The sequence below is a fragment of the Manacus vitellinus genome, unplaced genomic scaffold, assembly GCF_001715985.3.
Source record: "Manacus vitellinus isolate BGI_N305 unplaced genomic scaffold, ASM171598v3 scaffold_51_pilon, whole genome shotgun sequence".
Classification (NCBI taxonomy): Eukaryota; Metazoa; Chordata; class Aves; order Passeriformes; family Pipridae; genus Manacus; species Manacus vitellinus.
In genome coordinates, this window is record NW_021940620.1 from 3,172,106 (window position 1) to 3,188,981 (window position 16,876).

The window sequence follows — 16,876 nt, forward strand, 5'->3', positions numbered from 1 at the left end:
TAGTACCATTCTCTGTGTTCTGTTTGCAAACTTCACAAGCTTATCTCTTAACCAGCACATTTCAGGGAGTTCTCATCACCACTTCCACATCACCTGAGCAACTAGCAATGGTTAGCTCAGATTATTTTTCCTCTTCCTTTAAGGAAAGCAGTTTTGTTTGCATCTAGCAAAGTGATTCTAAAGCAATTGTAAATGGCAGGTTCCCACCTGGCAAACTCCATCAAGGCCCAGCTTTATTCCCATCTCCAAATCTCATGTTTTTACTGGTTCTGTAAATTTGCAGAGTCTATGAATGATTTTCCCATTCAAAGCTTTTTGCTCTGATTTTTAAGTAGACACAAGCAGCCATACAATCTACCCAACATAAAGGCTGTAGAAAGAAAAAATAAAATAAAAATAAAAATAAAATAAAATGAGATAAAATAAAATAATGTAAAATAAAATAAAATAATAATAAAAATAAAATAAAATAAAATAAAATAAAATAAAATAAAATAAAATAAAATAAAATAAAATAAAATAAAATAAAATAAAATAAAATAAAATAAAATAAAATAAAATAAAATAAAATAAAATAAAATATAGTGCCTTCAAGCAATTCTGCAGCCAAGTAGAAGAGCAGCTTACTGCTCTCAGGAGACTGCTCATGTGTTAAGACAAGTCTCAATGATCACTGAACCTGCTGTGTCTTCTGATGATCCCTTTTACAAAGGCATTTGTCTTCTTTGTTCTGGCTTCTGTAATGCTCCCAGTCAGCACAGAAAATCCTGATCAGCCTGACAGTGAGAACACAGCCACGCAGTGACTCTCCTCATGTCAGTGTACTTCTCTCTTCAAGCATGTTATTGGCTGTATCTTTACCCTAAAAACCAAGTTTAGCAGAGGACTGACAGCCAGGCTTCTCCTGATCCTGGTTTGAAGGTGTATTTTTGGTGGAATTGTGTACCTGCACGTAAAATACTGAATTGAAAGTTGTGACACACGGTGGCAATCTCAAGGAAGCCAAGGACATTTATTTACAAGCAGCATCCAAGCTCTCCTGCTGTACGTGCCAGCACTGTGTTTTTCACACATTTGCCTGTATTCCACACATTTGGAAGCATCCAAGATCCTGGATTCCCTGCACAAAGGAGTGCTGGGACAGTGGTGGGGCTCACTTTGGCACAGGACAGAAGGCTGCAGGGCAAGGTTAGAGAGGCGTAGGAGGAAGAGGAGGAGAATCAGGATGGACTTCCAGATACTTCCAGATACTGGTGACCAGTGAACAGCTGGAGTTGTGTCAGGGTAGGGTTAGTTTGGATATTAGAAAAATATTCTTCTCCCAGACTGTGTTTGGGCACTGGAAGTGGCTCAGAGCACCTGGCAGAGTTCGAGAAACATTTGGACAACACTCTCAGGCACAGGGTGTGACTCTTGGGAATGGCCAGGAGTTGGACTCAATGATCCTTGTGAGTCCTTTCCACCTCAGATTATTCTGTGATTCTCTGAGGTTCTTGTTGCACCAAGCTTTCTGAAGATCAGAGCCCTGAGGGCCCTGTGGCTCTGCCAGGAGACGGAGGGGTTGGTGGCCACTGTGTCTTGGGGTGCAAAGGGACAGTCCCCACTTCCCCACTGCCCTGCCAGCCAGGTTCAGCCCCTAAACCAGGCACTTCATGGCCCTCCTGGTCAAAACATGTCTTGAAGAGAACCATCTGCTGCCTGGACAGGCAGTGGGTTGCAAGTGGAGGTCACCAGCTGTACCACAACAAGAAATCCAGGGCTGGAGACACAAACTCCAGCTCAGTCCTTCTGTCAGCCCTGCAAAACCACACACAGGCAACCACAACAACCCAAACCTTCCTGAGGGCCCCAACGAGCTCCCACATCAGAGAAGCCTGAGGATTATGAGGTTCATAAAACAGATGGATCTTTACAGGAATGAAAACTGCAAATCACACATGAGGGGTGCTGGGGCCTCATCCTGACAGGCTGAGCACTACCAGGCCTCAGGGAGGAAGATGAAGGATACAACTAAAGTACTCCAGAGAGCCAGTCTGCTTCAAATAACATCAAATAACACATGACCAGAATCTGATTTCCAATAGAGGCAGCGAGCAGAGTGGGCTCGGGACAATGCCTGAGAGTGTTACAATATCATTTTTTAAAAACTGGAACGTTAGAAAAGGATTCCAAATTAGTCATTTCCTGCTTCTTCTAACACTGTTGTGCATGTGGAGTTAAAAATGTCTAATTTTTCTGCTTTGAAAAGGCTGATGGTGCTTGTCATTCACTGCCATTTCTCTGAGTACCCTATTATTATCTGTTGATTATGTTCTAAATGAACTCTGTCATGTCTCCACATCTGTTCAAAACCAATCAGATTTTTTTCAGAAAAGAGCTGTTTCGGGTCAGAGGGACGGGGTTTGAGTAAAAAGGTAAGTGAAATAAGAAAAAGTAAGACCAGGAACCTGTCTGGTGTTACTGGATAACATTAAATTTGCTGTGCAAATGAAAGCTGCAGGCACATTGCACAGTCTCTTTTTATGTTTCCTCAAGCTCTTGGCTCTTTGTATTTCATCTACATCACACATATCAAGGAGAGAAATATTGCATTGCTTAGATTAGCATTTTGAGAAGAGGCAGCAGAAAAAAAAATATGGAGAAATAATTCTGTAAACACGAACGGAAAACTCCCCTAAATAAAAATGCTGGTAGAAAGAAAACAAAGCTGAGAGAAAGAGGGGGAAGGGAGGAAAGAAAGCAAAAATATTATATGCTAGATTTGAAATGAAATTGTTAAATAAAGTATCGTGTCAAATATTCAAAATGCTTATAAATATTTACCAATTAGATACCACATGAAATACGCACAAGCCAGTAGAGAAAAGCTGTAGGACAAATTTCCTTCTGGGTATTTACACTGCCTGTGACTGGCCATATGTTTGGGCATGGAAAAAAAAGCACAAGGCCTGTGGGAGGGAAGACGAGGAGAGAAGATGACAGGAAAGGGTCCTGCACTGCTCCTGCTCCTGCAGCCTTGTTATCCTCTGAGATGCACCTCCCAGAGAGCTCTGCCAACTGTGCACTAACTGCTGGCACTTCTGAACAGAGCTGAGTGTGTTTCTATTGTCTCCAGACTAAATGCCTACATGCACAGACCGTGCCAAGGCTGTACAGTTAATTTTCCAGAGAGCACATCCAGTTGGTTTATGTTCTCTTGCTCCTTAAGTGGCAGCACATCAGCGAGTGATTGGAGCTCTGGGGGTGCTGTGTCATACCCAGTGGCCACGTCTCTGAATCTAAAGCCAAGTGCTCATTCCAAACGTTTCTCTGCTCGGGTTGCTCAGCGTGTCTGGAAACACGGACAGACGCCCCGATTTGTTTGTGGAATGATCCAGACCTTGACTTCTTCATCTCCAGAGAGAATAATAAGCAATCTGTTCATGTGCAAGGGTCTGACGTTTCCAAAGTGTGTCTCTGCTGCTTTCCAAGCCATTTGGCCCCATCCAACTGGAGCCAAGTTAAACGTGGCAGTGGTTTGTTCTCTGGAGTGCCAGGCCTGGCAGAGCAGAGGGGCCTCCAGGCAAAGGGGAGTTCAGATCCCGTCAGGAGACACTGAGAGATGTGTCCAATAAAAGAGCCCAAGGACAAAACAGACCTCTGCCTGTGCTGACATTATTTTTGTCCAAAGAAGCCCAGAAAACAATTTTTGTTTGAAAACAATTTGCGATTTGATTGAGGACCAGAAATGATGTGACTTTCCGTGAGCCATGAAAACAACATCCCTTGCATCATTTCAGTGGCAGTTGCACTGACTGATTTACCATAAAACTTTTCTTTTTGGTGGCCCTTTTTTCTCCTCAGCTTCCTAGCTGCAATTAATCTCTTCATATGCACTGCAGAAGCTCATCTCTGAGACATCTCCCTCCACCAAGGGGACAGAGCAGTAAGTGATCAGTCAAACCACTGACTTTGGATGTCACCCCATACCTGGTAAAATATCAATTGACTGGTAGATATATCAAATCCATAAAGAAGTAGCCGAAATGCTGTTAATGGTTTCACTCAGGGAGTTAGAAAATCCCTTAAAATTTGTTACTGTGCTTTTACAGCATCATTTGCAGGTCCAGGCACGTGTGTAATCCTCAGCAAGAACATTCCAAGAGCTTTAAAGTGAGAACTGTCAAAAGCAGCAGAAAAGACATTTGCACCTCCCTGTTTTATTTCTACTCATTTGTGCTCTGCCTCTAATGAATCTACCAATTCAACCAATAATTTCTTCTGGCAAATTATTGATTTTTGTGATAAATGCATCTCCTCTGGGACCAAAAGTAATGGATAAATTTAGGAAGCTCTTTCTATCAATAAAAACACTGGAAAAGGAAAAATATTTTACTTTGATATCCCCTTGAAACAATTCCTTTAAATGTTGTTGGTTTTTTTTTTATTTTTTTCCTAAAGTCATTGGATGGATTATTTGGGGATGTAAAGCCAGGAATCCATTAAAATACTCCTAGGAGAAAGTTAAGGACCAAGACTGAAAACAATTCCTCTTTAAACAAGGTTTTAGATTCCTTAGCATAAGAAATTTCAGAATCAGTCCACTCTCAACATTTTGTATCAGTTATACTGATTTTTTTTTACCATTTGAAACTTAAAATAAGTTTTCTTTACCTGTGAAATCTCCGTACACTGAAATTATTGGATCAATTGCCTTATCTAAAGTTCTCACCTGAACAGGGTACAATCTTTTTCTTTAATACCTAAGAAGTTGCCAAAAGAACACCTCCATCTCCTCTGCTCCTTCCCCACAATGTCACCTTCAGCCTGACAGGCACCATCCCCAAGCACCTCCAGAGCACAGGAGTGTGCAGAAACATCAGTGCTATTCAGCAGAGAACTAACACCCTATTTTGAGCCTCTGAAGGTATTTAATTAACCTGGAACAGAAATTACGTTGCTTGACAATAATTTTTTTAAATTAGAGTATTTCAAACCTCGAGGTTGGCATGGCAGCTTTTCAGCATGAGATGGCATTTGATGGTCAATGTTCTTTTTTCTGTCACCTCAGCTGGCTTTCAAGCACACATCACAAATAAGCCACATGCTTCTGATTCCTCAGCAAAGTGAAAGGTGGTTTTTGTTTTTCTTGCAGATTTTCCTAAGCTCATTTGAATGTTTATCCTGAAACACCTGTTTTCAGAAGATAAACTATCAAGTCCCTGGATGTCACCTAAACAGGACAGGCTATGCTGAGGTATTGACTAAATGCTTGGCATGCAAAATGTAGGGAATACACACAGTTGGTGAAGGAGAGGGTCTCTCTCCCCATGTACTGTCAACAGCTTCTCTTTCTCAAGTGCAAACCACACATTTCAAAATAATACTTGGCCAATTTGCTTGTTGAAGAAGAGTTTAGGATCTGTTCGTGTCAACAGTAAAATCCAGCTCATGATCATCCAGTGCAAGACTCCAAATCCCTCTCCATAATTTTCAAATATCTGCTGGCTCCTTGCGTGGGGACAAAACACTGAGAAACAGTTTTTCTTGCTTTTAAAAACAAAAATGCCCCTTGCACTAAGAGAACCTTTTTTTCAGCCTTATTTTTATCATCATGCAGAAAGAATCCCTCTCAGCCCAGGAGCATTTCATGAGGGCAGGAACTGGGGTGAATTGTTCCTTGACATCTATTCTGTTTTCAACAGAGCATTTCCACATGAGGCAGTGAGCAGCAAATCACAGAATCATAGGATCACTAGGACTGGGAAAGATCTCCAAGACCATTGAGTCCAACCTTTGACCTCATATCCCAAGCCCATCAAACCCTATCACAAAGTGCCATGTCTACTCATTTTCTGAACACATTCAGGGATGGTGACTCCACCACTTTGCTGGGCAGCCTCTGCCAGTGCTTAGTCATTCTTTCAGTGCAGAAATTTTTCCTAATATCCGACCTGAACCTCTCCTGGTGCAAACTGAAGCCTTTTCCCCTTGTCCTGTTGCTTGTTCCCTGGGAGAAGAGGCCGACACTCACCTCACCACAACCTCCTTTCAGGTAGTTCTGTATCTCTGATGTGACAGATGTAGCAAAGCACAAAAGTCACCTCTGGGCCAAGCTCCTCATTCCACATGCCATCCATGCTTTTCCTCCCTGACATTTTCCCAGATTTATTACATTCCTGATCTGTCTGTTACAAGCTCCACTGGGGAGGATTTCCATTTCCTATACAATTTGAGATGGAATAGATAGTTCCCTTGTACTCACTGCATTAGCTGCTCTCCTTCAGTTGTGGGGCTCTTTTCAGCTCAGCTGAAATTTATGTTTACTGAAAATCAGGTGGGAAAAAAATAGATTCAAATTCAAAGCAATTGTTTGCTCAACACAGCTTCATTTTTCCCCTAAGCTGAGCTTCACCTGCAGCTTGCTTAAGGAACACATTTATATGTTCAAAGGTGCTGTGAGTCTCTTCTCTCATGGGAATTTTGGCTACAAGCAGCACGTGCATATCAGGACAAAGACTCCTCCTAAATCCATCCTGCAAGTGAATGCTGCCTTAACTGCAAACCATGATGCAAATTTTATGGATAATTAAAATAACCATATGTTTTCTAGGTCTCAAACAGCCAACTATCACAGTTCTCAATGTCCAGCAAGAACAGCTCCTTATAGAACCGGTCATGAGCATCAGAGTGGATGAAATTCTGGTCCCCAGAGCACATAAGCAGCAACCAGGCACTTTGGAAAAATGTGATCCCAGCTGCAGAGTCCTGGCACATAATCCTGACCATAAGGAAATTATCCTCTCTCTAAGAAGAGCAGACTTAGAAGTCATGCTGCAGAACTTTCCAGAGCAGAAATATGAATATAAAAAGTACATAATTATATCTCTCTGTTCTGAAACGAGTTCAGATCCTGGAGTTTGGACAGTGAGAATGAAATCAGTTTGACAGTGAGCTATTTCCACGCTGCACTGGTGAAAAATTCCCTGCAACAAATTATATTCCAGAAAATTGACATTTTTTACCATGTAAATGCCAAAAAACCCCCATAAATACTGTAACACCTAGCAGCATTTTGTGGCAATATAAAATTGTTTGTATACCACTCCTGTTTATCCACAATTCACTGGATAGTCTGCCTGGACACAGTGAGCATGAGTTCATTATAATTATCTACACCAACAACAATTAACAACACAATGAGTGAGAGATCAAATTACTTCTCATCTGCATCCTCTTTAATGTCAGACTTGAGATCCTCAGAACGTGTTACTTGGTTTACATTCATTAATAGGATATTAATTTCCTGCAGTGCCTTGGAAAAACGTACCTGCCTCCATCCTCCCATCTGCTGATCTGACATTATTATTCTATTGGAGCAATCATCCTGATTATGCTCATTTGTAGTTCCAGTAGGTACTCCCAGAACAGTGAGCAGCACTCTTTGGAAAGCAGTCATCTTGCTCATATAAACCTCCTGGCTCTTCACTGTTCCCAAAACCACAGTGTTGATACCAGCTGAATGCCTGGGCATTTGGTGTTACTAATTAAACACAAAGCTCACCAATATTGTATTGGACTGATGTTACAGGAGTGAGAGCAGCCTCCTCTGCCTGTTTTCCTCACCAGTGATTGCATTTTGGAGTTCTGACAAGTGTCTTCTTTAAGGTGGACCCTTCTTGGTACCACTCATGGCCAAGGGGGGGAGGAGGGGAATTGTGTTGCTGTGTCACACTGAGAAAATTCTCTCAGGAGAATGGTGGGTGTGCAAGGACAAGCTCAAAGCCAGAGGAGCTCTGTACTCATTGCAGAGGATCCAGTGACTGGGATGGAAAGGGCCAACATGCCTTTCCTTTCAAACAGCTCTGTTGTTTCCTTAGGTGACACATTCCCACTGCTCTCCACTTCCCACTGAGCTGGTGAACCCACACGTTGTCCCACTAATGATTCTGAGGGGATCCCACGTTATTTGATATTTTTATGATCATGTCTGCTGCTCTCCTGAACTGCCATCCTGCTCTGGGGATGTTGTGTTCAGTCAAGCTGGAAGCACCAAGCTGTTAAGTGCTGCAGTTGCAATGTTGTTCATCCTTAACTGAGCAGGACTAAAAATTACTTCCCAGGGAGCTGTAAAAGGCAATAAACATTGCACTGATGGTGGGCAAACTGGCATTGGCAAAAATCTCACTTGCAGCAGCATCACAGGAAACAAAAGTATCCCAGCTGTACTCTCTGGGAGGGTCAAATATTTCCAGGGTTGCATCTGTCTTGCCATCTCCAAATGTCAAAAGTTTCCTCCAATTTTCTTTTTTTCTTTTGAGGGGACCAAAACCCTTAAGGCATTAATTAAACCATTAAATTTTCTTACACTGATGCATTGTCTATGCTTTGATGTGTAAAAGAATCTTCTTTCCCCTCCAGTCTTTCAAAAGAGAGACATGGGCTGGTTCCCCTGGGAAAGCAAAGAGACCATTTTCCTGCAGAAAGTATTTTGGCAATTTTTAAAGAGGTTTTCTTTTTATTTTTTTCTTTTTTTACTGAAGTTGGCTGGAAGATTTTAACAACAATGCCACTCATAAAGTGATTAAATAACCCTGTAGGCAGTGGACATTACCCAGTTTTATGTGACTGCTCAGTGGCTTGTACCAGTGTTACAACTTGCACGAATAATGATCTTACTTTTTCCAGCTGTGGATTGTAGATGCTGAGTTATACCTTTCACCACAAATCACAGCATCTGCTACTCTTCTTGACTGCAAATAGACACAGACAGATGCTGAAATACCTCCCTACACAGAGATACAAATCTGTTTTTTTCAGGACAGCTCCAGGCCATCCCAGCTTTGGCATCGGTTCTGCACCCCCCTGAAAAGCTTTGGAGATTTTCTTCCCCTGCAACATTTGAAAACCATTTTGCTTGGGCAACGTGCCAGGCAGAAGAGGATTTAATCACACCACCCAAAAAAAAAGCACTTATAACAACAGCTCTCAAAACATAAAGGATATTTCTTAATGTATAAATATTTAAAGAGAACAATAAAATAGTCACAGATTTGGTGGGTTTTAAGACCAGAAGAATTTTCTACATCCTTTTTCCACAGTCTCTGCTGTATATCCATGCAAAACACTGCAATTAATTAATTTAGCTCTCAAGACAAAGTCAGTGCAGCATCTATTATTAGTGAATTTGTACCTGAAAAAGAACAGCGTAGAGAATGAGTTCCTTAAGCACAGAATGAGTCCCACTCACTGAGCCAAACACCAGTTTCACTACAAGGCTTAAATATATTCTCCTTCTCCCAGGCTATTTCCATTATCGCTTTTCATTTCCTCTCTTATTTTAATACCTAATTTGTTGCAACAAGAAGTTAACCTTCTAACAATAGGAAATTTGTTTTCCTGTTTTACTGGGACTTGATTCTTCCCTGTGTTATGAGCTGGGTAATTGGTTGTACCTGTTTATGCATTTGCTTTGCACAAGTGAAAATTGAAAAAAAAAAAGAAACATAGGTTCTAAATGCACATGTTTTCAAGGCAGTGGGAGAAAATTGGCTTGTAGGTGGGAGGGGAAAAAAAAAAGATCAGGGTTTTTTTAACACCAAACCACATCCTTGACTCCATCAATAAGAAAAAATAATGTTCTCACTAAAGACTGACCTGGAAAAGTTCATATCCAAAAAACTATCACTTGGGACTAGTGATTGTTCATATACTCACAGGTATTTATAATGGTGATGCTTCATTTTCCAAACAGGTGCTAGGTAAGTTGATGGTTGTGCAGGAGAAAATAAAAACAGTAGTAGTAAAAGGCAATGAACATATTCTGCCTGTCAGACCAAATTTCTTAAGTTCCCTTCTGTCTTCTCCTCCTCAAACTCAGCTAAGTGAAACAAGGAGAAGAAGTTGCATGAATCAAAAGACACCCTTTTAAAAAATAAAAAAAAAACCGTCTGGAAGAAAAAAATAGAAAAGAACAGAAATTCTTGAAAATTAAATGGAAATCTAAACAAAGGCCATATAAGCCCACTAAAGCCTCAAAAAGCAGCTTGTTGAACAAATAAATATGAGTCATAAAAGTATTCCCAAATATACCAGAAGCAAAATGTCTGCCAGAGAGCATGTTGAGACCAGACATTCTGAAGGGATTAAAGGATCACCCAAGGAAGAATGGGGCAGAGCAGGAAAATTAAGTGATTGATTCACAGGAGTGTCCGTGGGGCTAATTAGGGAGGTTCCCACAACAACTTCTGGGTTTAATGGGAAATGAGTTACAGGCATTGTCTCCCACCAGTCAGTCCTGAGAGCAAACAAATCTGAGAGTCTGTTCAGTCTGGGAGAGTTTCTAAGTGCAGAGTTCTAAGCAGAGTTTTTAAGTGCAGAGTTCTAAGCAGAGGTTTTTAAGTGCAGCCCTGCTGGTGGTTTCCAAGAAATTTTCTCTTTCCAAGTCCACTGCCATCCTCCATTCTCACAAAGTATTTTCCCTGTCTACTATTTTGCTTCTCAGTATTTTCTGTTATTTCCTATTTTTTATCACTCATTCAAAAAACCAACAGTCTAATAATGATTTTTTTAATCTCCAGTATGGAGCCAGAAACACCAAAAAAATTGCCAAGGTCATTTCTTTTAAGAAGTTTTAAGCTAAGCACATCCTGTGAAGTTAACAATTTCTAGGTAGGAAAAAAGTTGGGACTGACTTACTGGAGCAAGAACCAGGAGTGGCAGATCATCCCTAACAGCTACAAGCCATGGAGTCTCCAGTTTTGCCACTAATTCAGCATCATGAGAATTTAGGGATCTGAGACTCACCTGAGTGTGATGGTCACCTGCCAACAGAGGCTCTCAGCTGGGACCTGCTTTTGGATCCCAACAGCTTTTAGGGAAAGGACAAGAGTTAGAAGAAAAGTGACAGCAAAAAGAAATAAAACATGTAACACTGCAGTAAATGAACTGACAGTGTGGGTGGGATTGGAAAACAAAGACCACACCCCTTATGTCTTCAGGTGGTGGTTTGGATCCTGCCTTCAGTAATATTTTAATCAACAGGAGCTGAGATCTTTTTTACCCCTCGTGGTTGGTGAGATCTGTTCTAAGCCTCTGTTGTGAGTCTCTAATTTGATTTGTCTGGATGGAATGGAATGAACTGGCTGACTTTCCTCATCACAAGGATGTTTCCTGACACACACAAGCGTGGGGTCTAATTTGAGAGCATGCAAGGCTGGAAAACAGACCTGGGAGTGGAGTGGGATCTCACCAGAAATGGGAATCCACGGTCACAGCTTTAGGAAGAGGAATCAGAGCTGTTATTCTGAGTTTCACTCCATTTCCAGGACAGGGACTGTAATATTAAGCCTGGTACTGCATTTCCTGCAGGCTGGTTGCTAGAAATTCAATCCCTCAAGGGTTTTGACCGACATATAAAAATGATTGTGTTGCCTGTGCTTCTAATATTCCAGTGTTAGAAATGAGTCCCCTGGCTGGGAACAGCTGGTAACTGGAGACATCTGCACATGGTTGCGCCCCAAGCTGACATGGGGAAGATGGATTTCTCTGGACCAGAGAGGAGAGCAATTCTCACAGCCTGGCTCAGGGGTGATGACTTGTTCCGAGGGACAAATCCTGGCTGTGCTATTCGTACTGGAAGTGATATCAAGCTTATTTATATGAGCAAAACAAACAGAACCCACTGGTACATGACAGAAGGATTATTTGCTTTATGACTCAGGCCCAGGGTCTGCCAGGTTTGAAAGAAATTGGAGTGTACACAGATTATTTTTTTCTATTTGAGTAAAAGAGAGAGAAAGAGAGAGGAGAATTCCTCCTCTGTGGGCACTACCAGGATGACATTCAATGTGTTCTCCCTCAAAACAACTTCATATTTTAATCATTACCCTAATATCTGTATTCCACCCTTCATGGAAATCTACAAAGCACATTATCTTTGTCCTGTATTTCTGTTTTAATTGTACTTTTGATTTTTAATTAAAATGCACCCCTCAGTTTCCCACCCAGCTGTTCTTGCAGTCTGCAGAAGAATGGTCACTAGGAACCCTCCAGTGCACACAGGATGGAAGGCTGCTCTCTCTTTCCCTCTTTCCAAGGGAAATACAGATGAAGGGATAATCCAGTGGACTAAATCAGCTCCCAGTCTGTATTGCCCTTTCTCCAGTGGATATTGGTTGGTGCTCTCTTTAAACACAAAATGAAAAGTGGAAAGAGAGAGAAAGTCATGAATTGGTTCCTAATTTTGAGCTTTGGAGTGGGATATATAAAAATGGCAAAGCACTTAATTGAGGTTGCTTTTTTCAACTTGGAATGCTCCCACTGCAGAACAATATCATGGCACAAAGACCTACAAACACACACAGGGACTCTGACTTTTACTTCTCTGTTTTTCTGAAATGTCAGGAATACATCTCTCAGAGATTTCCTACTCACCCCATTTCTACATGAGTTGCAATCACATTGACAGTATTTTCAGTAGAAACAACCAGTGTCACATTTTTCATCTTAATTTGGGAAAGAGGGCTTTATTTATTTCTTGTAGACTCCTTTCAAATCTTTCATAGCAATGTTTTTTTCTCCAATTAATAAGAAAACCTTTTTGCAACGTTTTGCAAAGCTGTTTGATCAGAACTGCAGGGCAATTGCTGAATCTCAGCAACTTAGGGTGAGAACAAACTATTCAGCTTCTGCTGACAAAAAAAAAATTAATGGATAAATTGATTTTCACCCAGAAATCTTCACTGGAGTCTCTCTCCAACTGTGGCCAACCACAGCTGATGTAACTTTTCTCCTTCAAAGTGGCTGTTTTGTTTCACCTTTCATACATGTAAAGAGGCAACTTGCCTAAAAAAATCATGTTCTCTAAAAAACACAGCACATGCATTTTCATTTGGGTGTTCAGGAAGGTGCTATTGCATAAGATATTTAGGGCAGCAAGCAGCAGGGAGAGGCACAGCATTTATATTTTAATTAGCTCATGCCAGGAGTTTCTTCAGAGGTTACTAAATTACTATTTGTCCACCTACATTATTAAAATCTTGTGTCTTTCCACTTCAAGGACTCTTTGTACTTCCTGAGAACTGTGTTGCTGCGACTGCATATTGTTCTTAAATAATGTTCTCAAATAATCCCAAGCGATAATTTTATGAATCCGTTCCGTGCCAATTGTAATAACGGAACTTTAGCAATTAAAAGATAAAAATTCTAGGAAAGCACTATTTTAAACACAAAAAAGCCCTCCAGAGTGGGTTTGATTTAATAAATATTCGTCATGTGTGGGCTTCTTAAACCCATTTTTAGCAATTGTGTTCTTTTCTCAAAATAATTTCTCAATTGTCCTGCTCTATGAAAAAAGGCCATTGTTTTATCTATTTCACATCACACTGATGGTGTTAACAAAGACAAATATTTTTGCATAAATACATACCTCTGAGGGTTTTTTTTTGCTACAGCAAGAGCACATTAGAATCTTGAGAAATCTCTTATTTCTGGAAGCATTTATATACTAAAGGAATGCGACCTCTTTGAAATAAACTGGTGGTGTGGGCACTTCTGAGGTACTTCACTGCCACAGGTTAGTGTGTGTTGCACAGAACCTTCCAATAAGGCAGTGGAATTGGAAAACCTTCCTTCCTGGAAATGCAGTAATTTGGCAAAGGGTTTCTAATGTTTGGTTGTTTTTTTTCTGGTATTGATTTATTGCCGTCCATTTTCCGGTGCTGGGGAGATACAACCACCACGAGACTATCCAACATTTCCTTGCTGCTTTGCTCCTGAAGGATTCATGCCCCTGCCACTGCCAGTCTAGATCCTGCTGGCAGCTCCATGAACAAAAGGAAGGCTTCTGGTAGAGATCAGCTTATTTTTCTGCAGCAAGACACTTCTGAGAAGTGACAGCCATGCAACACTGAGGCTGCTCACAATATGTAGTTTTCTACTGAAAACAAGCTGGAACATTAATGAGATATGAATGTCAGCTATGGGTGTGAGCCTACAACATTCTCCCACTGGAGCAACACTCACTCAAGCAATCAGATTCACTGAAGTTGCTTCATTAAGACTGAATTCAAGTCAAACCTTCCCTTTCAACTATTGTTGCAATTCTGCTACACACAGGTAAAAAGATTTTGCAAAGTTTTGCCCCGGTTTTATTGCCAAAAGAGCTCAGTGCTTTGGGATTCTTTTCCTGTTAGAGAGTTACTGAAGTCTTGCAAAGCCTGAGAATATGTTTTCTTCTTACTTTTAAATTGGAGAGCACAGGGACATAGAGCTGTTTAAGTTGGGAAAGCCCTCTAAGATCAAGTCTAACTGTTCACACCAAGGTCTCCACTAAACCATGTCCCAGACTGCTCCATCCACAGTCTTTTAAATCCCTCCAGGGATGGTGACTCAGCCACTTCCCTGGGCAGATTGTTCCAGAGCTTGACAACCCTTTCAGTGAAGAGATTTTTCCCTATATCCAATTTAAATCTCCCCTGGCACAGCTTGAGTCTGTTTTCTCTTGTCCTGTCACTTGTTCCCTGGGAGAAGAGACTGATCCCCCCCTGGCTCCCCCCTCCTGTCAGGGAGTTGCAGAGCCAGAAGGTCCCCCCTGAGCCTCCTTTTCTCCAGGCTGAGCCCCCTCAGCTCCCTCAGCTGCTCCTGCTGCTCCAGCCCCTTCCCCAGCTCTGTTGCCCTTCTCTGGACTCACTCCAGCCCCTCAATGTCTTTCTTGGAGTGAGGGGCCCAAAACTGAACCCAAGTCTCAAGAGAGGTGTGGCCTCACAGTGCCCAGCACAGGGGGATAATCTCTTCCCTAGTCCTTTACAGCAAAGGGCTCCAAATCCTGAAATGGATGCTTTAACACACAATTACCTTCCTAAATTAAAAATAAGGTATTCCTGGCAAGAATCTTACCCCAGGTAACTCACAACCTAGGCTTTATTGCCTCAGAGTCACTGGTCATGATTGTAGCTGCACAACAGTCGTGAGTCAGAAAACAGTTTCATGTTGATAACTGAGCCACTGAAAATGAGGTTTTTAATGACTAATTTATTTTAGAAAGAGAGACAATGCTATTTGTGTCATGTAAATGACTTAGAGAAATAATTCAAATGACATTGGACATTTACAAACTCACTATGATAATGGAAATCTTGAATAACTTGTAAGAGTTCCACAAGTTCCACTGTTATGTTTGGCATGATTATAAATTTCATAACAATCTCTTGATTGTTTCTCTTTCCCTTTTTTCATGAAATTCATCATATACAGATGCAGTACCAAACCATTAAGATGCAATGCAATTTAAATTATTATACAAAGAAGCAAAATTGTTTGATTTATATGTTTTATCCTTGTAACAGAATTAAATGTACTGGATTCTTAACCATTAAACCAGGTTCTAGAGCTCTGCCTCTAAAATAGATTGCTCAATTAAAAAGACTTACCTTTCTTACAAGGAATGAAGATCCATTTTTAGAATAATCTGAGTTTTATTCCTGCTGCAGACTTGGGATTCTAAACAACCACAATGTGCCACATAGAAACTCCAAGTAAGGATGTTTCTGCTATAATATGCAATATTCAGTTCCAAACATTTATTAACTGGAGAATGACAGTGATCTGAATCTATGCATAGATGACACATCTGGTAGTCTCTGCCAGTCTCTCTCACTCCCCCACCCCCTCAAACAGCAACCCAAAATTCGATCAAACCTGTAAAACAAGCAATAATAGCCTGAACATTTTCAGCCCGAGGAAAAAGGCACAGTGGGAAATTACCTTAAATTCAGTTTCAATGTTGGCTAGTCTGGCCAATTCATTGCTTAGCTCTAGGGCAGTAAGGACAGGGTCTTCACTGGAAAGGGACAAATAAGCAGCACTGGCTAATCCTTTGTAGGCGTTCATTCTGGAGCGAGAGTGGCTGAAGGAGTCTTTCCTCTGCTTCTCGATACATTCGTTGCACTTGCAAAAATAGTCGTGCGGCCTCTCGATGCGCGCGCCTTTGAGGAGCAGGATGTGGACGATCTCGTACTCCTGGCAGTGGGCGGCGAGGATGATGGGGGTGATGTCGTGGGAGAAGCGAGTCCCGTCTTCGTCGTAGGCGTAGAAGTCGTCGTCTCGGAGCTCCTGCTCCAGGGGGCTGAGCGTGAGGCGCTGCCCCTGCGCGAAGGCCGGGTGGTTCAGGATGGCCTCCACGATGCGCACGTAGCCCTTGCTGATGGCCAGCAGGAGGGCATCCCCCACCCGGGCCAGGTTCTCCTTCTTGAGGAGCAGCTCCGTCACCTCCAGGTGCTCGTTGCCCACAGCCAGCTGGAGGGCGTTCTGCCCCATGTAATCCACGCAGTTGAAGTTCAAGGTTTTGGATTCCTCCAGCATTTTCCGCACCACGGGAATGTTGCCATATTCCGCGGAGTCGAGGAAACGCTCCTCCTCCGCCGTGAGGCTCGTGCCCTTCTCGTTGAACATGTAGGCTGGGCCCCGGATGGCCTGTCTCCGGCCCTTCTCCCGGAGCGTGGTGTGCCTTCGGTGCATGGTTTTGGAATTGCTGTTCCTCAACCTGCAAGAAAACCACAAAGGAAGGTTGCTTAAGAGAGTCATAATGTCACGTTATCTGAAATAAGGGTAGAAATGTCTCCTAATGATCAGGTCTTGCTTGCTGGCTACTTAAAATCATTTAGGATACATGTAGATGTGCCTTCGATGCATGTTTTTGGAATTGCTGTTCCTCAGCCTGCAGAAAACCCACAAAGGAAGGCTGGTTATGTTCTGAGAGTCATAATTTCATGTAACCTGAAGTAAGATTAGAAATGTGTCTTAATGATCAGGTCTTGCTTGCTCTTTATGCTCTGAGCTGGTTACTTAAAATCATTTAGGATACATGTGGGTGTGCCTTCGTTGCTTGTGTTTGGAA

General features: G+C 41.8%; 1 protein-coding gene across 3 annotated transcripts in view; it reads right to left on the reverse strand.

The window, feature by feature from the left end:
* Window positions 1-16,515, reverse strand: part of TRPC7 (transient receptor potential cation channel subfamily C member 7) — a 60,991-nt gene extending 44,476 nt beyond the window's left edge. For all 3 annotated transcript variants that reach the window (XM_029962968.1, XM_029962967.1, XM_029962966.1), the window contains exon 1: window positions 15,745-16,515. In XM_029962968.1, coding sequence (XP_029818828.1) covers window positions 15,745-16,497 — 753 coding nt within the window. In that variant the 5' untranslated portion in view covers window positions 16,498-16,515. The remainder of the gene's footprint in view (window positions 1-15,744) is intronic.
* Window positions 16,516-16,876: the final 361 nt, after the last annotated feature.